The 10,221-nt window shown below is 42.9% G+C and overlaps 1 protein-coding gene across 2 annotated transcripts in view; it reads left to right on the top strand.

Annotated features, from left to right (window-relative positions):
- The first annotated feature begins 3,210 nt into the window (after positions 1-3,210).
- The window catches only part of abca1b (ATP-binding cassette, sub-family A (ABC1), member 1B), a 39,769-nt gene continuing 32,758 nt past the window's right edge, over positions 3,211-10,221 (top strand). Inside the window, exons 1-3 of one of the 2 annotated variants that reach the window (XM_026183972.1) lie at positions 3,211-3,348; positions 7,207-7,322; positions 8,370-8,463. In XM_026183972.1, the coding sequence (XP_026039757.1) occupies positions 3,279-3,348; positions 7,207-7,322; positions 8,370-8,463 (280 nt within the window). In that variant the 5' untranslated portion in view covers positions 3,211-3,278. Of the gene's footprint in view, positions 3,349-3,695; positions 3,862-7,206; positions 7,323-8,369; positions 8,464-10,221 lie in introns of those variants that run through there. The other variant, XM_026183975.1, reaches the window with a different exon arrangement.

Below are 10,221 nucleotides of genomic sequence, written 5' to 3'. Positions count from 1 at the left end.
CCTGCGTGAGAATATCAGGATTTCTTTTATTGTCTGAGATTCATTTTATTTTCTGAGTACGTCCTACCAGTGAGTCATCCATCAATTTAATGTGTCTAGTCAGGTCCTTGGACCACCTCAGCTGGCTCCCTTTGTTGTCGAGGACTAGCAGTTCTGCTCTGAGTTTCTCCAATATGACCAACCCCCTACCTTCCTCCTCATCTCTCCCAGAGAGGCCAGACACCCTCCATGGATCACCACCTTATCACTACTTAGTGTAAAATGTAGTAAAACAAAATAAATACCAAGTAAAATGGGCAAGCAACTTAAAATACATTAAAAGGGCAAACCACATTAACGTGTAATGAATTAAAATTCTAAATACCCCTTAGGTACTTCAGTGAAGGCTGGGTCAGTAAAACTAACATCAACTTAGTAACAGAATAAATGTTTCAGCAATCAGTGAGCTCTAATCAGTGAATACATTCACACAGTTCCAGACTTAAAAAACAAACAAACAAGATAACAAAATAAAGAAACTACAAAATGGAGTAAGCAATGTGTATGTCAGGTTAAAGATCACTAAATAAATAAAGATCTAGTACGTTGCGTCTTCAGTGTTCTCATTTCACATGAATCACAGCGGAAACTCTCTTATTGTGAAATATCAGCTGGGCCGTCTTTTATTGTGAAACAGTGAATCCAGCTGCTGGTGACCGATAGAAACCCCGCAAAGTGAGCGCTCCATCAATGGACTCTCAGAATGACCGGAAGCGTTGATACCACAATAAAAGCATATAAAAGCAATATAAAATACAAAAGCGATATAAAAACGATTTTCTTTTCATGCTTTTTAACAGGTTTAACTTTAAATTTTTAAATTTTCATCGGACCCGTTAAAACAAAAGCACTTCTTGAACAAAATACTCACAGAACTAATAGAAAGTTATTTTATAATACTAAAGTTTTTATATTTTGGTTGTTTCTGTCTTTTATTTTTATTCTTTGCCTGTACTTGACCGGTTGTTACCAATTTACCTAACTTATAATTGTACTGCAGTCATACAATATCAAGAGTCTTATTTTTTTTTCCTTAATTAATAAGATTGCATAAAATCTTATAAAATAAAATAAAGGTATTATATTTCATAAATTAAAATCAGGTAGCCTATTTGTTAGCTTTTTATCTATTGGTCCACACTAAAAATGTATTATTTAATTAATTTTATTAGTTCCTTATGACAGGGTAAAAACCCCCACAAAATATCTCTGGTAAAAAGCAGAAATGAAATTGAAATATAAATATTGTTTCACTTTAAAATACACGAATGAATTGTCACTTTTAAAGAATAAATATGTTAAATATTATATAAAATATGATACACAATATACAATATTTAAACTATATTATCTAAAAATAGAATGTGATAAGATAAATATTTAAAAAAGGCACCCTTAAAATGTGCTCTTTAGAGTGTAGTGCAGCTGGATAAAGAGCACTGACATGCTCACTACCCTCCACCTGAAGTCAGCAGCAAAAATCAATAAACCTGAAAGATCCGGTCTATGTAGATGAATTTAAGTAGATTTGCTTTGATTAGATCTGGAGGCAATTACATCAATGACTGCTTTCACGGACTTTTCTGTTGTTTTAGGGTTGCTCAGCTTTGACATTTGCTTGTTTTGTGTTTTTTGTTGTTATCCTGGTTGAATAAATTTTTCATTAATTATTTCCAAAACATAAACAAGTACAAAATCACACACCGGTTTGTAAAACTTCCACCAGTACGGGTGTTGGACTTCCTCACTGGCAGAACTCAGGTGGTGAGGGTGGGTAGATGCGTCTCTAACAGCATCACCATCAACGCAGGAGCAGCACAGGGATGTGTCCTCTTGCCACTGCTCTACTCCCTCTACACTTCAGACTGTGTGGCCACCCACGGCTCCAACACCATTGTGAAGTTTGCTGACGACACAGTGGTGTTGGGTGCCATCTCCAACAATGATGAGGCGGCCTACATGGATGAAGTGAAGAATCTGGCATCATGGTGCCAGGACAACCACCTCCAGCTGAACGTCAGCAAGACCAAGGAGCTGGTGGTGGACTTCAGAAGGGGTCAGCACAGAGACTACAAGCCCATTATCATCAATGGAGCTCCAGTGGAGAGGGTGCAGTCCTTCAAGTATCTCGGTGTCCACATCTCCTCAGACCTGACATGGGCTGCCCACATTCAGGTCCAGACCAAAAAGGCTAGGCAGCGCCTGTATCACCTACGACAACTGAGGAAGTTCAGGGTCTCTCCAAAGATCCTCAGGATTTTCTATACAGGTGCTGTGGAGAGCATCCTCACACAGAACATCACATCCTGGTTTGAGAACAGCTGTGTGACCAAACAGCTCTTCAGAGAGTGATCCGTACAGCAGAGCGATGCTACAGGATTGCTCTCCCCTCGCTTCAGGACACCTACAACAGGAGATGCCGGACTAGAGCAGCGCAGATACTGAAGGACCCGTCCCATCCTGGCATCCGGGCAAGGACAGAGAGACTCAAGAGGAGCTTCTATCCCCAAGCCCCCCCCCCCCCCCCCCCAAACACACACACGCCCTCTCACCCCCCCCCCACACACACACACACACACGCCCTCTCACCCCCCCCCCCCCACACACACACACACACGCCCTCTCACCCCCCCCCCCCCACACACACACACACACACGCCCTCTCACCCCCCCCACACACACACGCCCTCTCACACACACCCCCCCCACACACACACACACACACACACACACGCCCTCTCACCCCCCCCCCCCCCCCCACACACACACACACACACACACACGCCCTCTCACATCATCCATAAGTGACTGAGACAGGACTCTCTTCTAGACACTCTAAACCCACTGGCGCAATGTACATTTCGAATTCCTTTAATTTTAAATATTGTCTATTTTGTAAAATGTTCAGATTGTCTATTCTTATTTAATTCACTTAATGTACAGAATTCACCTGCTTGCTACATGCTGCTGCTGCACATTCACTTAATGTATATATTATATATAATGTTCTTCCTCCCCCCTTTTGCACAAGTCGAGGAACGTGTCAGGTTTCATTTCACTATTTGTTATACTTGTATAACTATGCATGTGACGAATAAAGAACCTTGAACATTCTTGTAGTTCATTTCCTCCATGGCGGTCGGGTTTTATTTTGAAGGTGCTAGGCGGAAGTGTGTTGTGACTATTGAGGCTTTACTCCGGTGAGTTTTGTCCGGCGGCTGCTGCTCCGTGAGGAGCAGATGCTGCTGAGTGAAGGCAGAGGACAAGACAGGGAGTCCCGGACCGAGCAACTGACTGCTAGCCACACAGGTGAGATCACTTCGCTTCTCTCCTCCTGTCCCCCTCTTTCATGTTCTCCCTCTGCTTCTGCTCTTTAATCCGGTTTAACTGCGGACTTGGTTTAAACGCTTCACCTTTTTTTTCTCAGGGGGAAAGGGAAAAGTTCGCTTTAGGTTCTCGGACTGAATAAAAAGCATAGAAGAGGCTCCAAAATAAACTCCAAAGAACAAAAAGTGAGACAGTAAAGAGGAGGAGGACATCGGGGTGTGAACCCGGTTTACGTCAAACTCTTTAAAAAACAGAACAAACTCTTGCTTTCAAAGTGCATTTTAATACATTTAGCGGGGGTTATTTGGATTTTTAATAAAGTTTTAAAGCGAGTTGTGAAACAGAATGTGCAGTTTGTGATCGTACCGCTGGGGACGCTGCAGCAGCCGTAGTTGAGGTTTTATGAATCAAACTCCTAAAGCGGTATCGAACTGCAGATCAAAGCTTCTGACATGTTTTATCTGCCCGGAAATGTTTATTCCTGAACCTCCACATGTGAGTGTGTGTGAAATGTTCATATTTACTCAGCCTCCTTCACAGTCCCAGGGGAGTAAAATCTGATGAGCTGAAACCAGCAGCAGAATCTGCTTTTAGAAAGTCTGTGAAGAGAAGCTCAGTTTTTATGTGTTGTAGATGATGCCAAGTCAGGCTGCAGTATTGTCATATTTCCTCAGTGCGTGTGTGTGTGTGTGTGTGTGTGTGTGTGTCACGCTGTCTATTAGAACCCACAGACATTAAATCCTCAGTCTGGGAGTGTTATCACTGATGATTGGATTCGAATCATTTCCCTTAATCAGTAACTGCATTGATTTGTTCAGACTTTGACGATGACAGTGTGGCGTTTTAGAGGTGAAATGTGGAGTTGCAGATTTACCTGATCGAGCTTTATCGATAAAGTTTTCTATAGATGAAGCAGCTGTTGTGCCGTAGGCCGTTTCTGACCTTCTGATTTAATCATGGGCACACCACAAGAAACAAGTGTGTGTGTGTGTGTGTGTGTGTTAGAGGCGGAGCTGCAGCTCATTGATCAGTGTGAGTAAAGGTGTGTGTGTGTCCATGTGGTCTCCTTCCTTTTTGCCCAATCACATTGATCAGTCAGGCCAGTGCTGATTAAACTCTCCACTGCTGCTTAAACTACTTTCAGATCAGTGAAAACTTTATTTAAAACCACGGGCGGCTCAGACTATTCTCGACTTTGCTCAAAGATTAAGGCAGATTAGTTGTAACTTTCAAAACTAAAGACTACGCCCAGGATAAGTAACGCTAAGTCTTATTTCAGAGACGTGCCTGAGGAGCTGCCCCGATGGCAAAGGACGGAAGAAACTTAAACAACACAGCTGATAATTTGCACGGCACAAAAGAAAGAGAAGAAATCGAGCTCAGCAGTTTAGATTAAAGACGTGATCCTAACATACAGGTGACAGGCATGAATATAAATGCCAGCGGTGATAGGAGAAGATCAGTTCCAGCTTAAACGCTCAGCACTCATCACTTCTTAAGCATGCACTGCAGCTCTTCACATGTGTTTGCTCAGATCAGATTAATCATGCCTGAAAGCTGCAGCTCCCAGTTGACGTCCAGCTGATCCCTGCGGTGATGCAGCAGGTAGATGTCCAGAGAGCGTACATCGATTCGTTTTAGACTCCATCTTTAGTGCCTGCTTTGTGATGAGACAAGACGCAACGAAAAACTCCCTTTTCAGGCTTGGGTAGGGGCATCCATCTGCTGCGACCGGTTGGCGGTGAGGGGAGGAAGACAGGATAAAGACACACTAGAGCCAGAGGTGAATAATAACTAAAATTCCTTCAAAAGGATCTTCCTCGAAATATAATTCAAATAAAAAAATTTAAAGATGAAGAAAAGTCATTGTCGGGGTTTCTGCTATACACAGGGATGGATTCTGGGCGTTTTTGACTGTAAGGGTTATTACCCATTAAAACAGACTGTGAGAGTCACCTAGTCCCTAATTCCTGGTCCCCTTCTTAGGGTCCTGTTCTGTTACCATGTCCTGAATCTCATTAACACCACAAGTAACACCTGAGCTGCCTAAACCCGGCGACAGGACGCATGATGACCTCTCACACCACCCAGACTTTAAACCCGAGACCTGCAGGTTAAAGAGCGACACCTGTGGCTCACTCTCAGGTTATTGTAGCGCACGTGTAAAACCAGCTCGCTTTCTTATTTTCTTATCAAGTTTTACTGTTTCTGCATCCGAGAGTCTGCAGGGTGACATGAAGTTTGTTATCAGACGGTGAGGGTGGGGCTCGGCGTGGACATCCTTAGGCTCTGCAGCTCTCGGTGTCCACACCAGTATGTGGGAGCTGAATGATTAAAATCAATACAAAATAAAATACAGAACTAGAGAGCATTGCATCTGCGTGTTGCCCTACATTGTGCGTGTTCTGCTTTTTTGTAAAGAAAACCACCAGTGGCCCACGAGAAGTTCTCAGAAACAGGGGCTGACGTCACATGGGTGAATATTGCTGACTGGAGCTTTAGTTGACATCTCTTATTTATTGAAATGTCTGACCTTAAACACCGCATATCGTATCTAAGTGCGTATTCATGCCGCAGTAAAGGAAGAGATAAAGCTTTTGTTTCAAGCTTTATGGTGTAGATTTTCACGTGCACTTTGAGGCGTTTGAGTGCTTACACGCTGGATTTAAATCACAGGTGCTCAGATTGTTATTAGCGTGCAGGAGTGTTTTGCTTGGTTCAGACTTTCAGACCAATTGCAGTTACGGCAAAAAACTCGCAAAGAGAAACAAAATCACTTGGCATGTGTTTGAAGATGCAGAAACATATTTATTTGCAGCTTCTCGGTATTAGACCTTCCTTGAGTTCTCTACCTTTTCTGCTAATTAGTGTGTGGGAGGCTGTTTGCAGATCCAGACCTGAAAAAAAGTCAAAATACGAGGAAGGGATCAAGTTTTTACTGAATGATGGTTTGATGTTATACAAAGTGGGATAAAGTAACGCCTACAGGAAGGCAACAAGATGGATGTGCTCTCTGTTTAATAAAGTCATAATAGAAGGCAGTAGTCATCACGGTTCAAAACGAGACCCAGCCCATGCAGGTGATGATGGCAGGGTGGAGGTATGCGAGGTGAAGTTGTTTTTGTGCTGTTGCATGATTACAAACTCAAGCTAAAGCAAACCAGAGTGCATGAAACCAAAACGTGAACCTTAGTTTGGAGTTTGTGGTGTGAGAGACCCTCAGGTGTGTATTTTTAAATCCTGAACGTTGGATTCATAGCCAGAAGTGACCGAATCTGGATGAGAGGGTGGAGTAAACCCGGGAGGAAAACAAGAGAGCTGAGAGGGTAAAAAAGGAGATTTTCTTAGATTCACCTACGCTATAAATAATTCTAAGGAGATGAAATCCTGACTCCAGAAGGATACCTGGATCTGAAACGGGTTGCGATGTTCTCCTGAGATCATCCAGGAGACGCCCACAGTTCTGATTTCAGTTTGATGTGTTTGTAAAGATGTGACGGCAGATGTGCAGTTTGCTCCAAAGGTTCCTGGGTCAGGATTCGATCACCTTAAAAAAATACACATGTCAGGTCTCTGATTAAAATCCTCAGATAATTTAAAAATGTTTGATGAGATTTTAATTTGTGTTTAACTTTGTGAAATATTTCCTGTTTTATTTCCAAATGCTCTCGCTAAGAATGAAGAGGGAACCCTGTGAGGATGACTCTGATGGGAAACACTGGGACAGTTGCTGACTGTGTTTCAGCTGATAACTTGGACTGAGATCAGCAGCTTCAGTATCTGATGTGACCTTTGACCCCTGCACCTTTGAGCTCAGTGTTGTTTTGTGCTTTAATGCAGAGCGAGCAGCTGCTGACGATTATTCAGGCGGAGCAGCGACGGCGGCAGGAATGTCTGTCACTACACAGCTGGGTCTGCTGCTGTGGAAGAACTTCACCTACAGACGACGACAGACGGTCAGTCACACACACACGCACACACATCAGGGCTTAGCCTGTCAACCTTTACATCACTTTTCATTCATCAGGGTGTCATTTGGTCCATAAAAAGTCTTTTTAAAGGTTTTTGTTTTTCAGTTTCTGCATTATTCAGTCAATCACTTGGTCCATAAATAACCTTTAGACCCTTAAAATCTTAAATGTTGGACTGAACGAAATATATTGCTAGACAAAACAGTCGATTAGGCTGCTTTTATGAGCCTTTACCTTCCTGTCCTTAAAGAAACTGCACCTTCTGCTCTGACATGTTGGATTTATTAATCAGTCATGTGGTTCCTGAAACAGCCGATATCTTTAGCTGAAGGAAAAAGTGTTTGTGGGATTTTTACAGATGGTTACAGAAGAAAAGTCTAAAAGCGTGGAATAAATGCCATGTTGTTTGTATATGTTATCAGTGTGTGCCTGTCCTTGGAGAAAGAACTACTTGTATAGCAATTTAGATTAAATGTTATTTAGCTGATCAGTTTCTGGATAAATCAATCGCTTGATTGTTTGATAACATGTCTGATAACAGAGAGAAACATTTTTTTAATGATGCTTTTACGCAAAGCATCATGTGAGGAGCTGGAAATACAAAAAATACTTTTATTTTCTACATTTTTATGTTTGCAAACTGAGATGAAGCTGACTTTAACTGGTTCAGTTTGTGTTACCTGGATAGACCACCTGTTTGACTTGTTTTATGTTTGACCACAGAAACAAAGCGGTCAGTGTGATGGGGGTTTAAGGTCACCTCTCTGGAGTTATGTGGGGGTTTTTTGTTTTTTGGGGGGGATTTTCACTCGACCCTGATCAGTAACCTGGTTTGGGCTCCGTGCTCTGCTGCTGATCGATCAGTGACTTTTCATTAATTATGAATAACTTCTGATAATAAACACGTGAAGCTTAAAAGGAGCCAATCAGGAGGCTTTTAGACCGCATGCACGCACTCTTTTTGTGTTTCTCTAATGGTTTCCCGTTTCTAGCTGGATTACGTGTCAAAGTGTGTGTCTGTGTGTGTTTCAGCTCCAGCTCCTGGCGGAAATCGTCTGGCCCCTCTTCATCTTCTTCATCCTCATCTCTGTGCGGCTGAACTACCCTCCCTACGAGCAGCATGAGTGTGAGTTGAAAACCTTTATTTAAACGCTAATCAAACGGCGCTCTGGTTCAGAGCCTGAGCCGATCGATCCATTGAGGCAACGGCTGCCCCAGTTTCACAAAGTTTCAAGAGATGAAGAGTGATGTCGGAGAGCATCCTCATCCAATCAGCCTGCAGCATCGTGTCTGTTTGATCTGGGAGACAAATCTTGGTGTGACGCGAAGTTTATGCTTGTCATGGTTGACCCAGCACACGGAGCTTCGGGCTAAAAATGATGATGTCATAAACATGGTGGTGACAACATCAGGCGGTGTTTGACGTATGTTGGACGTCATCTACGTTGACTTCGTTTTTCAGCTACGAAAGTGATTTTCTTTGCACAAAAAATGAGCACAGCTTCTGCTAGAAACACTGTCAAACCAAAACAGAACTGGACCAGCACCAGTCAGGTGGTGCAAATACGCGCTGGAGGTGAGAGACATGAACACAAAGGTTCAAATCTAGAACGTTCCTGCTGTGAGGTGCAGCACCATTATATAAATCACACAATAGGCGTGTTTCTGACCCCAGCATCATCATGGAGGGGGGATAGAACTACCTTAATTTGTGCACCCTGACCCCGTCTCCTCCTCCGGCGTGGCAGTGAGGGTGTCAGTTATTGGTGGTCACACAGGGGGCGATCAGGCTGTAGGCACATACATTCCAGCCCAGTCCAGCTGGAGTCCTGTTTTCAGGTGTTCCTGGAGGGTCCAGGGGCGGCCAGATGAGTGCTGGAATATCTTGTGCTGGTTATCATCTCTCTTCAGACCCTTGCACCTTTAGGAACATCTGATATCAGTTTCACACTGATTGATTTCTCATTACCCGAGGTTATTGATTGACAGTGGTCCTGGAAGCAGGAGGAAGTGCAGTATTGCTTACTGCTGCAGGATTTCAAATTAAAGCTTCATGTGCTAAATGAATCTCCCCGTGTTGTTTATCACGAGGAGCTTGTTTTTTATTGCTCTTTATCGCTCATTATCAGACGTCGTGAAGGCCACAGTGATCCATCGACAATCAAAAAGCTCTGATAGGAGTGCTAAACTGCACGAAAGGGTTAAACCTCACTTCAGCGTCTTCTTTTTCCGTCTCAGCGTAGACCTCGATGTTGCATAAATAAATCAGCTGTTTGAAATCAGATGTTTTGAACATCTTCCCAAGCCTGAAAGGAAATATGACGAAGGACATGGAGAAGTTGGAGAGAAGAAGCTGACTCAGACAGGAAGTTATGGTGATCTCACAGAGAGAGAAAGCAGGAAAACATTTTCCAGGTTACTTCCACATGGAAACGATCTCAAGTTTGAATCAAAGGTGTTCGAAGCTGGACTGAACTGCAGATGGAAATTGGTCTTTTTTAAGTTTTCTGTTATGTGTAGATTCAACACCGATTCATCTCTTGAGTTTGGCGAATTTTTATGTTTGAGTGATTCATTTGTTAATGCTAAATGGTTAAAAATGGTCAGGTATAAGAACTGGACTGAAAATGAGTGAAAAAGCAGCAAATGTCCAGAGAAAAACTGGATTTTGCTCCTTGAAAGCAAAATATGAAGACGTGAAGCGGTGACTCAGTAGCGAAGGTCCACTTTAAACCTATAGCGAATGGTTGTGTGATGCGAGGCCTCTTCGCCCGGCGAGCGCTGTGAAAATGAAGAAAAACTGAACATCTGCTGGTAACTCCATTTATTAGTCACATGTCAGCAACTTAATTATGTTTCCACCCATCTGTTTGTTCATTTACTT

The sequence above is a fragment of the Astatotilapia calliptera genome, chromosome 2 (assembly GCF_900246225.1).
Source record: "Astatotilapia calliptera chromosome 2, fAstCal1.2, whole genome shotgun sequence".
In the NCBI taxonomy this organism is placed as follows: domain Eukaryota; kingdom Metazoa; phylum Chordata; class Actinopteri; order Cichliformes; family Cichlidae; genus Astatotilapia; species Astatotilapia calliptera.
The sequence above is the reverse complement of the archived record's forward strand: the minus strand, read 5'-3'. Positions and strand labels throughout refer to the sequence as shown.